This window comes from Poecile atricapillus, chromosome 8 (genome assembly GCF_030490865.1).
Source record: "Poecile atricapillus isolate bPoeAtr1 chromosome 8, bPoeAtr1.hap1, whole genome shotgun sequence".
In the NCBI taxonomy this organism is placed as follows: Eukaryota; Metazoa; Chordata; class Aves; order Passeriformes; family Paridae; genus Poecile; species Poecile atricapillus.
The window spans coordinates 18,657,484-18,675,448 of record NC_081256.1 but is presented as its reverse complement, the minus strand read 5'-3'; the positions used below and the strand labels follow the sequence as shown (position 1 = coordinate 18,675,448).

Sequence of the window (17,965 nt, the reverse complement as noted above, 5' to 3'; positions counted from 1 at the left end):
CATCCACCCCGCTCCCGACCAGGAACTGCACCTGCCCTCAACCCACCCAGCATGCCACACCCACAGGGGACATGGTCCCCACCCTGTACCCTGCAGGATGCAGCACTTTTCCCCCACCCTGCATCCATCCCACTCCTCTTGTGAATCAGCACCCCACTTCCACCCAGACACAACCTTCCCTGTCCAACCAGCTGGAAGACAGCAGGGCCCAGACACTGTTTTGGAAACAGGGCAGGGCTTTCCTCTTCACTAAAAATACTTTCCATGTGGCTTCCATTCCCTGTCCCTGACCGCTTTTAACCTCAATGTCAGCTCTGGAGCAGCACCAAATGATGGCAGAGCCCGGCACATCTGGAACAGCAGTTGAAAGCTCAGAGCTGCCAGCCAAGATCCCCCAGGAGGGCAGTCCCAGCCAGGGACAGGCCATGCTGGGCTTAAGGGGAGTTGCACACTCTGAGCACATGTGGCTGTGCCAGGCGCACACACAGGGCACAACTGGATGCTGAAGTTTAGGAGTACCCATGGCGCCCCACAACTCTTGTGTTCATGCCCTGCACCTTGGGGTCTGCACTGTGCATAGCCTCCATGGGCTACTGGCACACCCAAAAGGATGAGAGCCCAGCCCACGGAGAGGATGGCAGCACTAGTCCCCGCATAGTTTATTTCCTTGACTCCCAGTAACAAAAACAAACTTCCCTCCCCTCCCACACCACCTACCCACCCCCCAAGCTTCCCCTTGGCTCAAACATCGTAGTTGGGATTCTTGCGTAGGATAACAAATCCCTCCAGGATGGGCGTCACAGGCACGTGCTCCTCTGTGGCCAGCTCTGCCCGCTCTCCATGTGCCAGCAGCACTGGTGTTGTGTGAGTCTGGAAGCCAGTGATGGTTTTGGGCTTGCCTGCCTGGCCCACCACATCCACAGCCTGTGAGAGAAGAGCGAGGTCAATGACAGGGACACAGAGGGACATCAGCACATCCCCTACCCAGCCCTGGCTGCCCCTTACCTGTCCTACCCGAACCGACACAGGCAGAGGCCGCAGCTCCTCATCAAAGGTGACCAGCATGCGGGGCTGCATGGCAGCAACAAGGCCATAGAGAACGTAGTGGGACTTGCCCAGGATAACTGAAGGGGAGACAGAAGTAAAGGGGCTGAGCAATGCCCACGCTGCAGGGCAGAGAGGGCTGGGGGAACAGAGCCCACACTACTCACTGTTGCGCACATCCAGGAAGGACACGAGGACGGTCAGCAGCCCAGCCACAGCCACCTGGCTCATGAGCTGGCGATCACTGTGGTATGGGCACAGGGTGAGTGTCCCCTTGCCCAGATGAGTCAGGCCCTGGTGTGGCAGAGAAAGCACATGAAAGAGTGATGGGGTAACCTGGGACTCCCAGCCCTCCCTCAGGAGGGTGACATCCCCAGGACACCACTCTCCTCCTACATCCAGGGCAGGGACCCCAAACCTCCCCTTCCACACACAAGCAGTGAGCACAGTATCATCACCTGGGCCAACCGCACCATGAAGAGGTTGTTGGGGTCCTTGGCGTGGTACTGGGCCAGCTGCCGCAGCATTGCTGCCAGCCGGGCGTTGTTGGTACCTGGGGACAAGGAGGTGCAGGCAGAGTAGTGTGCAAGGCTCCCACCCTCCCCCCAAACAAACCCCAAACCAGGCTGTCCCCAGGCTTACCACTGCCCACCATGCCCATGGCAAAGATGGAGTTGTAGGAGACCTCAGGGTCAGCATCATGGGAGAACTTGCTGAGAGTATCGAGGATGTTCAGCCGGGGATTGGAGACTGAGATAAGAGCCAGGGCCAGGGGCACAGCACGGCGGAGGGTGGGCTCCCCGTACCGCAGCTGCACAGAGAGGCAGGTGTTAGACCCAGGTCACCAAGCACAGCAAGGTCTACTGAAATGTGAGGCAACATGCAGTTTCTACTCTGAGGTCCCCTCCCAGCTCTGTGCTGTCTCCCAGTGTCACTCACCAGGTGGCCGAATGTGCGCAGGCCCATCTCCGCACCAATCTCCTCACCCATGGCAATGAGTGCGATCCCCAACACCGCTACACCCTGCAGGGACACAGGCACTGAGTGCCAGGCAGGGAGCACCCAGCCCAACGTACAACTTCCTAAGCCTCTGTGCCCACCCCAAGCCTAGGGGGACAGGGTGAGCAGGGGATCCTGTAAGGAACTGTTTTCCTTCAGCTCTCACACCACAAGGGCCTTAGGGACCCCTCCACAGCCAGTTCCTGCTCCAGGAACACAGATCCCAGCCCGCATTTCCCTACCTGGTGAGCACCCATGTCAGCTGAGCTTTCTTTCTTCTCCTTCTCTTTCTTGTCCTTTTTGTCCTTGTCCTCCTCTTTCTCCTTGGAGTCAAAGTGCTCACTGCAGATGTGCAGGAGCTGTTGCACCTTCAAGACATTCCCTGAGCCTGGGGAGAAAGTGGAGGGCCAGGATCAGCAAGCAGGCAGAGAGCTCTGGACCTGCTCCTGCCTCCCCCACCTCAACCAGCCCAACTCACCCGCATAAGCACAGATATCCACCAGCGTGTTGGCGAAGCTGCGGAATGGCTCCGACACTACTTCCAGTGCTGCCAAGATAGCCTCAATTGCCTCTCCCTTCCCTGTCAAGGAAAGCATAGTGATTAAAGGACAGCGGTGGAGGGATGCTCCCACCTCGTTCCCCAACCCATGAGCCACTGGCACTGTCCAGCCTTACCCAAGTGGTTCAAGCCCAGGCCAAGTGGCAACCACCGGGCATACGTGTCCTTCAGTTCTGTCTCTGATTTCTCCATGATGGTCTGGAGGATAGTCGAGGTGACATCGCCATTGCAGGAGCCCACTGATATCATTCCACAGGCCAGGGCAGTCACACCAGCCACCTAGTAATAGGGGAAGGAGCCATGTCATACACAGGTATCCACCCTAATCCAAGACAACAGAGACAGCACAAAGTAAGCTGGCCTACAGCACTAGGTGTCTTTGGTCTCCACCTCCTATGGAAATCTGGGGTACTGGGAGACCTGATGGTTTCCTACCCTCCTAAATCTGCTGCAATCCCACTGTGGCAGCAGCTCAGATAAGGAAAATAGGGTCATGCTCTTCTGGCACAGCACAGTGCTGAGCAGGGACATGTAGCCTTGCTCTTGGAGCTCAAGCTGGCTACAGAATAGTGTCTATATTCCCAGGAGCTGCAGGGCACTGGATAGGGAAGTAGGAATCACAGGCAAACCCCACCTACCTCCATGCTGGACTTGGAATCTCCCATCACAGGTAGCAGCAAAGTCAGGACATCCTCGCGGTTGGAGCCCGCATATGCCAGTCCCAGCCTGCAGAGAGACCAGAGGGGTGTGAGGGAGGAGTTGCACCACCCTGTGCAGCACGGGAGGCTGGGGCCACATCCTTACCCAAAAATGGCTCCAATCCTCATGGTGTTGCTGTTGTGGAGGACATAGTCAGACAGGAGGGCCAGGGCAGGGTCACACTCATTTTTCACCCCTGAGTTGACGATGCCACAGGCCAGGAGGGCTCCAGACTGCAAGAAAGAAGCACCATCACACACTACACACCATCACACAAAGCCCCCTGCCAGCCAGTGACTGATGTCACCTCACACATCACATCCCCTCCCCAGAATGGGCAAGTTGGTACAAAGTGGGCAACGCCACTCTGGATCAAGCTGAGCAATCCAAAGCTCATAGCTCTGTGATGAGGGGAGCCCCTAAAGTGCTTCAGGCAGTCACCAAGAGATCCACACCTTGCTGTGAGCTGCTCAAAAGCCTGGGACACAGGACATCCTTCTCTGTGTAGGAGGTGAGCTGCACAGGGGACCAAAGCAAGTGCCATTCTCCAGCCAGCTGCACATTGGGCTCACTGCCCCACACAGACAGAGAGCAAGGACCTTGATGTAAGTCACTGACCTTGATGTAATCCTCTGAGGAGTACAGGTACTTGTCAATCTGCGTGAGTCCCCCATCCACGTCCCACAGTAGGATTGTGCCCAGTGAGGCTGCAGCACTCAGCATCCCTGCGGTTCCAGGGAAGAAAGGCCTGCATCAGGCCTGAACTGATGTCCCCTGCCTTGGGCTTTTGGTAGCCAGGGACATAGGCCAGCTCAGCCACCCTTACCCCAAAAGGGACAGGGTGGTAACCCCAAGCCTAGAGGCACCTCCAGCCCTGCCTAGCCGGCTAACTCACCATGGTCCTTGTTCTTGTACAACCATTTATTGCCATCATCTGTCAGCAGCTTGTCCTGTCCAAAAGCAGCATTCACAAAGCCGTTCACAAAGGAGGAGGCCAAATTCATCCGGGCTGAATCCACTTGGGAACCACTTCCCCCAAACCCTGTGGAACAACAACAGGGTGAGGAAAGCAGCAAGAGAAGCCCTGCCAGCCCTCCACCATATGGGAATGAGTACCTTTCCCATCACCAGCAGGAAGGCAAAGCCCAAATCCACAGGTCAGAGACCACGGGCAGGCTATCTGCCCACCTCAGATACACATCTGACCACACAGGCCCAGAGATGCCTGGCAGCCTCAAGAACTCCACACACATAGGGATGATAAAAGCCACAACACAAGCCCTTACGGTTATTTTCCAGATGGGTTTTGTAAATATCGTCTGGCACTTTAGGCTCCATGATGTCCAGCTGCAAAGACAAGGGATAAGGGGGTTACCTCCTGGCCAGCACATCCTAAAATGGCAACCTCTCCAGGAGGTATCTGTCCCAGATCATAGGGATGATGGATTTCTCCACAAATCTTGCCACAGAGCCTGGCAGCCAGGGCAGCCACAGCTGGAGGTAGCCCAGGCTGCTTTTCCCAGCTGGGACACTCACCTCTCTGGCTAAAGCCAGGAAATTGCTGTTGAGCTGGACATTGGACATGATCTCTGTTAAGTCCTCGTACTCCTCCACATCCTCATTCAGCTCCAGGAAGACTCCATGGCGGCCCAGCATAAAGGCCATCTGCTTCTGGACAACTCTGTACAGAGGGGAGGGGTTTCCTGAGTACCCAGAACCCAGCAAGCCCCAGCACAAACACAAGTTCACCAAGCAGTGAGCCAACCTGCCCTGCCCAAGACATACAGACATGACCCACTCCTGCCCATCCTCATTTCAGGGACAAGAGTCTCAGTCCAAACCCCCAGACACCTCTCACAGCGGCAGATCCAACCTATCTCTACCCAGATGGGGAGCCTTGCCTCATCAGGATGAGCAAAGGCTGCAGAGGGCAGGGAACATCTCTGCTTACACATCTTTGCAGGAAGTGAAGATGTCCTCCACCAGCTCCACATCATTGAGCATCAGAGCCAGGCGCAGGGCTTCAGGGTAGCGATTGAATTTGCGGAAGATGCCCAGGGCACAGCGCAAGAGAGCCGAGTTCTCAGGCTCCGGGACATAGCTTACACAGCTTTAAGGAGGAGACAGACATGAGGGTGACAACCAGATCAGGCAATCTTGACCCAACAGGGATCAGGCCCCGTCCAGCAGCTCGACCTGCCAAGCCCCCTCACCTGGTCAGGTAGAGGCACACTTTGGAGTAGGCATTGTCATCAATGTACTTCTCCAGCATGTCCATCTGCTCTATCTCCATGAGCAGGTCACAGGCCTCATGCTCTGCATTGTGGGCCATGTTGTAGGGGACAATCTCCTTGACCAGGGTGAGGAGTGTGTCCCTCTGAGCCTTGTCAGCTTCATCAATTTCCTGCCACTCCTTGGCCACCTCTCCTGCCAAGTGCCTGCAGGAACAAAGGGATATCAACACTACAAAAACCAGTTTCACTGAGCCATGAGAATGGGGAGCAGCTGCTCCCAGTTAGCCAGGGCTGTGTGCTGTTTATGGAGGCTCTGCATTCTGCAGAGCTTATGGGGCACAAGCCCAGATGAGGACCAGGGTTAAGACCAGAGATTTCAGAGGCCACAGAAGCAAGACTCCTGCAGCTAGAAAACCACCATGATTAGAGCATGAAGTGACACATATGCAGGTGTGACAGGGGCAGCTAAACACATGACCAGCTAGTCAAGACAGATCCCAGACAGGCCAGGGCTAAAGCACTCCATGAAATTCCCCTGAACCCTTATCCTTCCCCAAGCTCTGGTCCCACTCAGGCTTACCTGACGTATTCATGCCCCCAAGATGCCAGCTCCTCTTGGGAGCCCACCAGCCGGTACTTCAGACACTCACGCTCCCCACTCATGGTCATGGCCAGGACAGAAATGATGTCTGCTGCAAAGCGCTGCAGAAAGAGTGCGGAGCTCCAAACACAGACCAGGCACAGGGAACCAGGGGCAGCCAGGGACACAACACCCTCCCTGTGCATGCAAACCACCACAGGTGGCAAACGTACTGTCCTGACAAGTTATAATCCTCTGAAGCAAGTCACAGAGACTGCTGTTAGATCCCAGGGTCCAGAGGGCTCTGCAATGGCGTGCCCCAGCACTGTCCCCTCAGTCACGTGGGATGGTGGGGCCAAGAGTTTCTACCTTATTCTCTCCCGGAGCCATGTTCTCATAGATCTCCTTCAGCTTGCCATAATGGGGCCGTAGAAACTTGAGGGGCTTGGGAACGGAGGTCATGGAGGTGGTGGAAGAGCGGATCTGCCTCCGCAGCTCCTCCAGGGCAGGGCGGTAGAGTGATGTGTCTTTCTCCTGCAGAGGGAAGCTGTTTGTCAGGGAGCAAGGGGCTGGTTTCTGAGGCACCACCTCACTAGCCCTTCCCAAGCAGAGTCATGGCTCTTAACCGAACAGTCCCCCACCCTGGGCTGCCTCCTTCAGCGCAAGAGCTGGAGAAGGAGGGAACAGCAGGACAGAAAGCCTCTCTCACACCAGGGACACAGAGGTCCCTTGGACACAGGTCAGACAAGAAGCAAGGCTACGGGACAGATCACAGCAAACAAGCAGGGGCCCCATCCCACTCAAGGTAAAATTCCCCCATCTCCACTGCACTAGGAACAGCCGTAAGCATGGGACAGACTGAGCTGAATCCCAGCTAGGACTCCTTGCTGAGGGGCAGAGAACAGACTTACCCCCAGGCGTTCCACCAGCATCTCCAGCTCATCCTGCAGCTGCTTGTCCTCCTCAGACTGCCAAAATGCACAAGAGAAAGCAGAGTTAAGGGTGCAGAGCACAGTAAGTCTCACTGTAACAGAGGCAGGGCTGCAGGGGTACCAGGACAAAGTGATGCACTCATTGCTTAGGGCACTATCTTGCCCCAGTGCTGCTAGGATGGAGCAATGCTCACATTACTGAGGACACCCTCCCAAAGAAACCACCCATTCCTGGGGTGTGAGATGCACCTCCCCCATTACTCCGTGCAGTAAACAACCCCACGGAGCGGGGCGCGTCAGGTCACAGCCCAAAGGGGGGACACTCCACTCACAGCAGCCTCTTCAGCAACAGGCTGTGTCACCCAGGGAACTGGGACCCGCAGAGCCAAAATCACCCCCATGCTGAGCAAAGCGGGGATCCCTCCACAGTGCCCACTGTCACACACACCCCCTGGTTACACCGCAGCTTCCCTCACCAACAGTGCCCTGAGGCCGCCGAGCCCCCCGTCCAGAAACGGGAGCCCTCAATTCCGTCAGGCGGGCACCCCATGACGTCCCGGCGCCCCGCCGAAGGGAACCCCTCGCGCCGCTGCCGTCACGCGCCCCCGCCGGAGGGAGTCCCCGGAGGGATGCTGGCTGTCCCCGTGACGTGGGATGACGTCCCGTTCCCGCAGGGATGCCGGCCAACCCCGTGACGCGGGATGACGTCCTGTCCTGCCCCGCCGATGACGCGGGCCCGAACGGGCCGTGACTCAGCTGCGGCCCGCGGCGCGGCGGCACTCACCAGCTCCTGCTCCTTCTCGGGCCCGGCCGGCGGGTCCCGGCGGTCTCGGCCCCAAGGCGGCGTGGGCTTCTCGTCGCCGCCCGCCCCAGGGCCGCCTTGCACCCGGCTCTGCCCGCCGCCACCGCCCGCGTCCATGTTCGCCCGGCCGTGCTTCCGCCGCGCCTGCGCAACGCCGTGACGGCACCGCCGCGCGCCGGGGGCGGGGCCAGGGGCGGACGGCCCCACGTGCGGGGACATCGGTACCGGCACTGACACCGGTACCGACACCGACACTGACACCGGCATCGACACTGGCAATGGCATCGACTCTGACACCGGTACCGACACTGGCACCGGTACCGACACTGACAATGGCATCGACACTGACACCGGTACCGACACTGGCACCGGTACCGACACTGACAATGGCATCGACACTGACACCGGTACCGACACTGGCACCGGTACCGACACTGACAATGGCATCGACACTGACACCGGTACCGACACTGACACCGGCATCGACACTGACACCGGCATCAACACTGACAGCGATACCGACACCGGTACCGACACTGACACCGGCGTCGACACTCAAACCAGTACTGACATTGACACGGGCACCGATACTGACACTGAAACCGGTACCGATACTGTCAGTGAAACCAGTACTGACATTGACACGGACATTGACAGGGGCACCGGCACTGACGCTGACACCGGCAGTGGCACTGGCAGCTGGAGACCCGAGGCTCCACCACCCTGGCACGGTCAACGCTGCCACCCGAGCTGGGCAAGTGAAGTAGCATTGCTGGCAGCATTGTGGCCCCCACATGTCACAGACACCCGTGGGCACCCTGGTGCTCCTCCACCTGTGTTCACACGCACCCCTCCTGCTCACACGTACCCACTGTGTCCCTGGCTCCACAGTTTGGGCTGGTGGCGCTGCCTCACCCTGTCCCAGGGACCCCGGGGGGAACTTTCACCCCCTGCGCAGCAGCACGCCGGGCACCGAGCGGGTGACCTGCGGTGACGCCCTGTCCTGGACAGGTGGTTACACAGGACTGGGAACTATCAAGGCAAGGTGTGAAGTTCTGCACAGCCACGGCCTTCTCCCCGCGTACCGCCAAGGCTCTGACCATGGCTGCGCGCCCCTGGGTGCGTGTGCTATGGGCCTAAGGGTGACATCGGGATGCCGTCCTTTAGGTACCGGGGATGAGGTGTCAGTGTACGTGTGTGCATCCACCTGCGCGGGAGGCTGCACTGGGGGGTGTCCCCGGGTACCGGACAGGGCGCTGCGGCTCTGCACCATTCCTACGCGCTGCCAGTGACGGTACCGTGCGGCGCTGGTGCGCCCGCCCGAGCGCTGAAGACAGGAGCCGGTCCTTGTGTCCCTGCGTGCGTATGCCGGCGCGCCTTGCGGCCAGCCGGGTGTGAGCCCGAGTTCTGCTGCCCGAGCCGGTGTGAGTGCCGGTCCGAGGGCCGGTGTCGGTGAGGGAGACTGCGGGTGCCTTTGCGGTTCACTGTCTCGGCGCCTTTGCGGCTCTCCGGAGGTGCAAGCGGCGGTGCCGGTGCAGACACCAGTGCGGGTGCCGGTGCGTTACTCCTCCCGTGCGCAGGGCGGTCACCTTGGTGGGGGGGCCAGGCCGAGTGGAGCTGAGCGGTGCGACCGGGCTGGGCACCGGGGTCCCTGCTCCAGCCCCTCCCGGGCCGCCGGCCCCCGTCGCCCCCGCCCGGTCCCTGCGGTCCGCGCGCCGCCGGTCTCAGCCCCTGCGGCTCCATCCCTCCGGCGCGGCCCCATCTCCACCCGGCCCCATCCCTGCCCAGCCCCGGTGCCGGTCTTGGCGGCAGCGCGGCGCCCGGTGCGGGCCATGGCGGCGGCGGAGGCAGGCGGCGCTGCGGCGGCGGCGGGGGCCCGGCGCGGCCCGGGCGGGGAGCGGAGCTAGGCGGGAGGCGGCCCGGGATGGCCAGGATGAACGTGGCCCTACAGGAGCTTGGACACGCCGTGAGTGCCCGGTGCAGCGGCGCCGCAGGGTGGGGGGCAAGAGGAGGGGGGACGGGGGGCACCAGCGAGGGGCTCGGCGAGGGGGACAGGAGGGGGTCGGGGCACAGGAGAGCCTGGGGGATGGAGAACTCGAGGAGCTGGATGGGCTGCGGGGGCTTCGGGAACAGGAGGGAGGAGGGAGGGCGGGGGTGACTGGTGGATTAGGGGGACGGCGAGAGCCTATGGGATGCAGGGGTTGCGTGGTGCAGGGGCTAAAGGAACTGAGGTGACTAGAGGACCCCCCCCTCTAGCCTCCGTGTCCCCCACGGTGGAGGAAGAAGGACCCCCTCCAAATCCCTGCCTCGGGTTGCACAGAGGGAGCTGGGGTGGCTCAGACAGGGCCCCACAAACCCCACTCCACCGAGGCATGAATGTACTGTAATGCTGCTCATAGGGTGACCCCCAAGACAGCACCTCTGACGGGGGCAAGGGGCCCTGTCCCCACGGATCTCAGCCCTACAGAGGGGGTAGGAGGAGCCCCAGAAATAGACTCCTGCCTTGAGGATGCCACAGAAGATGCTGGAGAGGGGGTGCTGGCTATTGCCCAGGATGAGGACCACCCAGGAGGGGAAGGGAGCATTTTGAGGGGAGCTGAGGTGGTGGGGGGGGCCAGGCTGGCCAAGCTCCTACAGTATGCTGAGCAATCCTTCCTAATGCCAGCATCTTCCAGGAGCCTGACTTGGTGGGGGGCTCCTGCAAACTCCTGCCAATCCCACCCTCTTGCTGTAGACCTTGGCAATGTCCCCTCCCCACCCCAGCAGTGTGGCAGTGGGCAGAACTGGGCATGAGGCACTCTCTTTGCTTTCCCCCCTGCTCATCATCCATCCCACCCCAGCTCCTTCCTGGCCCATGACACCAGCCCTGCAGGTAGCCCGGGGCATTCACTTTAGTCTGCAGCACAGAATAGAGGGTGAGCTGCAGCCCACCCATGTGTTGTTAACTCTGAAGCCTAAGGATAGGTCACAACCAGTGGCATTGCTGATTCTCTTCCACCAAAACCCCCAGCATCTTCTTCTAGCTTATCCCCCCCGCTCCAATGCTGCTGGCTCAACTCCACCACCTCCCTCTTGGCTGAGTACTCAGCAGCCCTCATGGCTGGATCTGTGCAAGCTGCCTTGCGAGGGCAGGAGTAAGGGACCCTGCCCTGCGGCTGACACACATTGCAGTGCCCCTTCTCCCCTTGCACACTTTGTCCTGCATCCTGGTCACCCCCGGAGACAGGATGGGACTAGAAGCATTTCCAGATGTTTCACACCGGTGCACATCTGCATGGAAAGTTCCAGTCAGGGGAGGAGGGGTGAGACAGCAGTACTAGGAAACCGTTGCTTGGTGACGGGGACCATGTCTCCGTGGCGATGTGTCACCTGTCGGCAGGGCTGATGCCATGGCTATGCAGAGAGATGCTCCGGTGACGGCCCCCAAGCCCCTCATAGCAGCTCTCCTCGTCCTCTCCAGGGCCACACAGGGCTGGGGACAACCTCTGGGGAGGCCCAGGCACTCTGAGGGGAGTCAGGAGCTGCCTCAGCCCCACTGTGTACTCGCTGAGCAGGCCCTGCCCAAAGAGCCAGAGGGTGTGGCAGGGCGGGGAACAGCTACCCCCCCGCCCCTGTCCCAGCCCGCTCCCTCCCTTAGCAGATGCCCAACTATAAGCGTGCCACGCTGCAGGATGAGGAGGGGCCGGAGCCAGCAGGGGATGGCAGCGCCTCTCCTGACAGCGTGGAGGTGAGGTCTGCCCCGGCTCCTCCATCCTTCCCCTCTCCATCCTCTCTAGCCCCCGTCCTCACCCTCTGGGGCCTGCCTGCAACCAAGTGGGCAGTGGGAGCAGGGTTGGGAGCCAAGCCAGACCTGGCTGTCCCCAGGGATGTGCTGGGAGTCAGCCAAAATGCAGCACAGAGTGTGCCTGGACGATCGTCCTTCCTTGTGGCTTGAAGTGGGGGGGCTGCCAGTACCCAGCACCGGCTTGCCAGGGCTGGTGGGGAGGGATGCCCTGGTCCCCATCTCTTCGTGCAGCCACGCCAGGCACTGGGGAGTGGCGGGGAGGGAAGGGGGGGGCAGTGATGTTCGGCCCCCCATGGTGCGATGGCAGGTCCTGCTCCTGCCCAGGTGGGATTTCGGAAGGGGCCGGGGACGCTGCTGAGCCGCCTGGCCTCACGCAGCCAGCTGGAGCTGGTGCTCTGCGCTGTCGCCGTCTCCCTGGCCCTGCTGCTCAGCGTCGCCGTCGTCACTCTGGCCATTCAGTACCGCAGAGGTAGGGAGAGTTGGCAATGGTGTCCCCACACCCGGGAGGACACAGGGGGATGAGGAGTGATGGGTCAGCCCAGGGTACCTTCTCCAGGTGCTCTGCCCATCCTGGGGTACAGACAGGGCTTGGCCCCGCTCCGTGCCTCAGTTTCCCCCAGTACACTCGCCCAGCCCCAGGCATGCCTTCCCTGCCAGATCCCTCTCACAGCACGTGCCTGACGGATGCCTGTGTCCGGGTGGCCAGCAAGATCCTGGAGGCCCTGGATACAGAGGTGGACCCATGCCAGGACTTCTACCAGTACTCGTGCGGGGGCTGGATTAAGAGGAACCCACTGCCCAACGGCCGCTCCAAGTGGAGCACCTTCAACAGCATCTGGGACCAGAATCAGGCCATCATGAAGCATCTCCTAGGTGGGCACCAAGGAGTCACAGACACTGGAGGGGGTGACCCCTGTGTCACTTGGGCTGACCCACAGCCTCCCACAGAAAACGCCACCTTCAACTCCAGCAGTGAGGCAGAGCGGAAGACACAGCGGTACTACCTGTCCTGCCTCAAGGAGCAGAGGATAGAGGAGCTGGGCTCCCAGCCCCTTATGGAGCTCATCGACAAGGTGGGCAGACACCCACAGGTGAGCCGAGCCATCAGGGCTCAGCCCAGCACACCTCCTGCTTAGCTCTTCACTTAACTGGGGAGGGAGGAGACCTCGGGGATGCACCCCATCCCTCCTTGAGGTGCCGAGTCTGTCTGCTGGCAGATTGGGGGATGGAACATCACTGGCTCCTGGAACCAAACCAGCTTCATGGAGGTACTCAAGAGCGTGTCAGGCACATACCGGGCAACCCCCTTCTTCACGGTGTATGTGGGTGCAGACTCCAAGAGTTCCAACAGCAACATCATCCAGGTTGGCACCTTGGCCCCCAGGGTTGGTAGACACCAGGGGACACCAGAATGTCTATACTGCCTCTCTCTCCCCCCAGGTGGACCAATCAGGGCTTTTCCTCCCATCCCGGGATTACTATCTGAATAAGACTGCCAACGAGAGGGTGAGGCTGGGTGCTGGGGCATGCTGCCAACAGCAATCATGGGAAAGCCACAGGGTGCGAGCAGCACTGGGACACATTTGGCCTCTCCATACTGCCTGTTGGGTGCCCACCCCAGGGAGGTGAGATGAGCTGTGGTTGGCACTGAGGCAGGGCTTGGGGTTCCACAGGTTCTGGCAGCGTACCTGGACTACATGGTGGAGCTGGGCACACTGCTGGGGGGCACCCCAGAGCCCACCCGCCTCCAGATGCAGCAGGTGCTGGACTTTGAAACCCAGCTGGCCAACATCACTGTGCCCCAGGCTGAGCGGCGGGACGATGAGAAGATCTACCACAAGATGAGCATTGCTGAGCTGCAGGTAGGCACGGCCCAGAGCAGACCTTCTGGGGCAGCACCAAGGGGTGTCTTCATTCTGGCACACCCTGGGCAGCCCCATCTGCTGTGGGACGTGCACTGGGTGTTGAAGAGTAGTGCTCATCCCCAGTTGTTACCATTTGGGGGAAGCTGCCACCTCGTATTGTGGGGTCCAGGGGTCCCCTCCTTGTCCTGCAGCATTAAGAGCAGCAGGAGGGGTGCAGAGAAGGATCTGGAGTGGTGAGGGACTTTGGGTCCTTCTCAGAAAACACAGTTCCTGACCCAGGAGCGCCCCTCCATGTTGAGTAGGATGCAGCAGAGCTATGCCAAGCCCCTGGTGCCACATTCCTGTATCCCCTCCAGCTTCTGGCCCCTGCCATTGACTGGCTGGATTACCTGTCCTACGCCTTGGCCCCACTGGATCTGGCAGACACAGAGCCTGTGGTGGTGTATGGGGACACCTACCTCCAGCAGGTCTCTGACCTCATCAATGACACTGACAGGAGGTGAGGCTCCTTCATATCCCTGGCTGTGGCCCCCATGGCAGGGAAACATTCTGGGCTCATCAGTGTCTTGAAGTCATGGACCATGGTCAGCTGCAGCATCTCTCTGTCCCTGCAGCATCCTGAACAACTATCTGATCTGGAACCTGGTGCAGAAGACGGCCTCCAGTCTGGACCAGCGCTTCGAGACAGCCCAGGAGAGGCTGCTGGAGACACTCTATGGCACCAGGAAGGTAATGGAGGGCCCTGGGATCAGACCCTTCTGCCCTCAGCCTGGAAGCAGCCAGGACTTCCTCTGTCCTTCAGATGCCCTTGGGATCCTAACACCTGGATGCTTCAGCGGGAACCTAGGGATTATCTTTTGGGATGCGGGTTTTACTGCTGCTGTGTATCTCCCCTCTGATGAGGAGGCAGAGCCAGGCTGCGTGAAGGCAGGGGAGCAGAGGAGGGAGCTGAAGGTCTCACAGATCCTCATCTCACTCCTACAGTCCTGCACGCCCCGCTGGCAAACCTGCATCTCCAACACGGATGACACCCTGGGCTTTGCGCTGGGCTCCCTCTTCGTCAAAGCCACCTTTGACCGGGACAGCAAGGCCATTGTGAGAATACTTCTGTCCCCATCCCCTCCCCATCACCAGCGGCGGGAATCCCGATTCCACCCAGTCCCCAGGGCTGGACGACAGAGAGCTGGGAAATGGGACCCCCAACCCTGGGGAGGTTGTACCCTGTCTACCCTGTCCCCACCGAGGCATTGTGGGGGGTAGGGGGCCTTCATTCTTTCCCCTCTCCAGGCTGAGGAGATGATCAGCGAGATCCGTGCAGCCTTTGAGGTGTCCCTGGACCAGCTGGACTGGATGGATGAAAGGACCAGGCAGGCTGCAAAGGAGAAGGTGACCCCAGGGAGGGAAGTGGATGGGAAACCTCACCCTATCCATAAAAGCTCCCCCATCTCACTGCTTGGGCCTCTCCCCGTGCAGGCGGATGCCATCTACGACATGATTGGCTTCCCTGACTTCATTCTGGACAACAAGGAGCTGGACGATGTCTATGATGGGGTAGGGAACACCCCACTTGTGGGGAGAGGCTTGGTCATGCCAAGCTCTGGGGGGCCCCTTGGTAAAGCAATGTCCATATTTGGGAAGTTATGCAAAGCCACCCCAGTACTGAGTTCATCCTGGCCAGGGTGTGGAGAACCACCCCAGTGGACCCCTCCTCATCCCTCCTCTTCCTCACCAGTACGAGGTCTCTGAAGACTCCTTCTTCCAAAACATGCTCAACTTCTACAACTTCTCTGCCAAAGTGATGGCTGACCAGCTCCGGAAACCCCCCAACCGTGACCAGTAAGGGGTGGGCTCAGGGGTTCGGGGGGGAGGATGTGATCCTGGGTGCCTGGATGGCACTGGTTCAGTGGGGAGGAGGTCACCCTCATGGGGTAGCACAGGTCACCTGTGGTAGCTGTAGCTAATCCCCAGGTAAGGTCCTTGGTAACAGGATGGTGGCAAAAGTGTCAGCCTTGGGCAGGGCCCTGTGGTGGGCAATGGCACAGGAGGGTGCTGGTGCTGGGGTGAAAGGGACACACCCCTGCCTGTCTCCTGTCCCACCTCCCTGCCCCAGGTGGAGCATGACCCCACAGACTGTCAATGCCTATTACCTGCCCACCAAGAACGGGATCGTCTTTCCTGCCGGGATCCTCCAGGCTCCCTTCTACGCCCGCAACCACCCCAAGTGAGTCTGGCATGGGGGGAACCTCCTGCAGGCATGGGTTGGATCAGGGCCAACATGCCACAGAGCACCTCCCCATTCACAGATAAAAGCCCTGAATGGCTCAAGTGTCCCTCAAGGCTTTACATCCTGCAGTCAAGACAACCTGAGTCCCCTTAGGGCCACCAGTATCCCCAACAATAGTGATTCCCAGCTGGATCCCAGCTGGAGCAGTTTCACTGGGTGTCCAGACAGAGATGGGGTGGGCTGCAACAGCATCATTAACACATACTGTACTTACCTGGTTCTTTCCCATGACCCCACAGAGCCCTTAATTTTGGTGGCATTGGCGTTGTGATGGGACACGAGCTAACCCATGCATTTGATGACCAAGGTGAGAGCCTACAGGCAGTGCTGGCCCCAACCCCTGTCACCTTCCTGTCCCCCCCAGCCCCTGCCCTTGGCATGGAGAAGAGGTGCCCTGGGTGCACAGGGGTCCCGCTTTGCCATCCATTGCATCATGTGTGCTCGTGCCCCCCTGGCCACCCCCTTCTATCGTCCTGTCTCCCCAGGTGGCACCTGCCGATACCTCCCCCCGGCTTCTCTGTGCAGCTTTCGCTCCATCCGCTTGGTGAGGACACAGTGTCTGCAGCCCCAGCCCCCTTCTCATCCTCCCAGGGTGTGGGACAGGTCCCTCTCGCACCCACTCTGCTTTGCACCTTCACCACAGCCCCACAGCCGACATGGGGTCAAAGAGGGAATTTGGGGTCACAGATCTGGGCTGGGATAGGGAGAATGCATTGGGGGATGCCTGGGGTCCCAAGTGAATGGCTGAGCCCCAGGCAGAGCCTGCCCACAGCAGGGCCTGGGAGACAACTTCCCCCCTGGGCATGGACCCAAGGAGCCAGGTCCCCCAGGCATCCCTGGTGCCCATTCCCCATTTTGCTTTGGGAACCCCTGCAGCAGAGGGGCTGCAGGGGGACGGCTTCCTCTGGTCCCACCCCAACCCACGGTTCGGTTGTCCTGCAGGACGGGAGTACGACAAAGAGGGAAACCTGCGGCCATGGTGGCAGAACTCCTCCCTGGAGGCCTTCAAGAACCGGACGGCGTGCATGACAGAGCAGTACGGCCGCTACACCGTCCACAGTGAGAAGGTCAATGGGCGGCAGACACTGGGCGAGAACATCGCTGACAACGGCGGGCTCAAGGCAGCCTACAATGTGAGTGCCACCATCCCGAGGGGACACGGACCCCCAGGCCTGTCTGTCCCTTCCCGGAGCTTCAGCCCAGCTCTCCCGCAGGCTTACAAGTCGTGGCTGCAGAAGAACGGGGAGGAGAAGCGCCTGCCAGCCCTGGGGCTCACCAACCACCAGCTCTTCTTCGTGGGCTTTGCGCAGGTAGGGTGGAGTGAGATGATGGACATGCCGTCCCTCCCTGGCTCCTCGGAGACACCCCGCAGCTCCCCATCCCGCACCGGGGAGTGCTCTGTCCGCATCCCTGAGGCTGCTGCTGTTCCTCAGGTGTGGTGCTCCGTCCGGACGCCTGAGAGCTCCCATGAAGGGCTGGTGACCGACCCCCACAGCCCCGACAAGTATCGTGTCATCGGCACCCTCAGCAATTCCCGGGACTTTGTCGAACACTTCGGCTGCCCCCTGGGCTCCCCCATGAACCCCGGCAAGCACTGTGAGGTGTGGTAGGGACGGGGAGGGTGCTGGGGACAGAGGGGATGATGCTCTGCTGTGCCCCAGCTCCCCAGACCTCAGTGGCTGCCAGAGCTGGCCACGGGCAGAGAGCAGTCCCCCTCCTGTGCTCACACTGCACACCCCACCTCTGCACCCTCCCCGCCACACACGGCCCCACACCAGGCACCCACCGCAGCCCCATCCACAGCTTGGGGCTGGACACGGCCGGCAGAGAGGCTGTAGCACCCCCAAAACGCAGCTCTGCCCCCTAAACCCTGATGTGCTTGAGTCGGGCACAGCTCAGTGTCCCCTGCGCTGCGTCCGCCCCTCAGGCGGGCAGGTCAAAGGGGTCCCAGGGAAAGCACCAGAGCCAAGATCCCCACATCCCCCTGCTCCCGCCCCCCAACCTGCCGGAGATGGAGGCTGGGGGCCCCCGGCTCCGCGCTTCCCTTGTCCCCTCCCACTCCTGCTTGGCTTCCCCATCCACCTCTGCTGGGACCAGCGGACGACAGCGGGGACTCTGGTGCCTTCAGCTGTGGGTGGCTGTCGCCGAGTTTATTTAACAATTAAAAGCAGTTTCCACTTACT

At 60.4% G+C, this 17,965-nt stretch overlaps 2 protein-coding genes across 4 annotated transcripts; one reads left to right on the top strand and one right to left on the bottom strand.

Annotated features, from left to right (window-relative positions):
* Window positions 1-641: 641 nt before the first annotated feature.
* PSMD2 (proteasome 26S subunit ubiquitin receptor, non-ATPase 2) lies at window positions 642-8,007 on the bottom strand. The gene is made up of 21 exons (XM_058844200.1): window positions 7,832-8,007; window positions 7,027-7,083; window positions 6,485-6,649; window positions 6,116-6,237; window positions 5,515-5,739; window positions 5,253-5,411; window positions 4,838-4,982; window positions 4,588-4,648; window positions 4,197-4,343; window positions 3,920-4,026; window positions 3,407-3,534; window positions 3,241-3,328; window positions 2,719-2,881; window positions 2,522-2,623; window positions 2,286-2,431; window positions 1,984-2,067; window positions 1,687-1,855; window positions 1,503-1,597; window positions 1,212-1,338; window positions 1,006-1,124; window positions 642-924 (listed from the first exon to the last, which is right to left on the bottom strand). Exons 1-21 carry the CDS (start codon window positions 7,964-7,966, stop codon window positions 742-744), a joined length of 2,727 nt encoding a protein of 908 aa, XP_058700183.1. The 5' UTR covers window positions 7,967-8,007; the 3' UTR covers window positions 642-741.
* A 1,047-nt stretch (window positions 8,008-9,054) lies between these two features.
* ECE2 (endothelin converting enzyme 2) lies at window positions 9,055-17,963 on the top strand. 3 transcript variants are annotated; one of them, XM_058844207.1, is made up of 19 exons: window positions 9,055-9,815; window positions 11,490-11,576; window positions 11,958-12,102; window positions 12,291-12,506; window positions 12,582-12,706; window positions 12,851-12,997; window positions 13,074-13,139; window positions 13,307-13,495; window positions 13,855-13,997; window positions 14,113-14,227; window positions 14,483-14,593; window positions 14,786-14,884; window positions 14,972-15,049; window positions 15,231-15,334; window positions 15,609-15,719; window positions 16,022-16,089; window positions 16,725-16,915; window positions 16,997-17,092; window positions 17,216-17,963. In XM_058844207.1, the coding sequence occupies exons 1-19, from the start codon at window positions 9,774-9,776 to the stop codon at window positions 17,390-17,392; spliced, it is 2,310 nt and encodes a 769-aa protein (XP_058700190.1). In that variant the 5' UTR covers window positions 9,055-9,773; the 3' UTR covers window positions 17,393-17,963. The 3 variants fall into 3 exon arrangements, with proteins under 3 accessions (XP_058700190.1, XP_058700189.1, XP_058700188.1); XM_058844206.1 differs by having other exon boundaries at window positions 12,291-12,706; XM_058844205.1 differs by having other exon boundaries at window positions 12,291-12,706; window positions 16,725-17,092.
* Window positions 17,964-17,965: the final 2 nt, after the last annotated feature.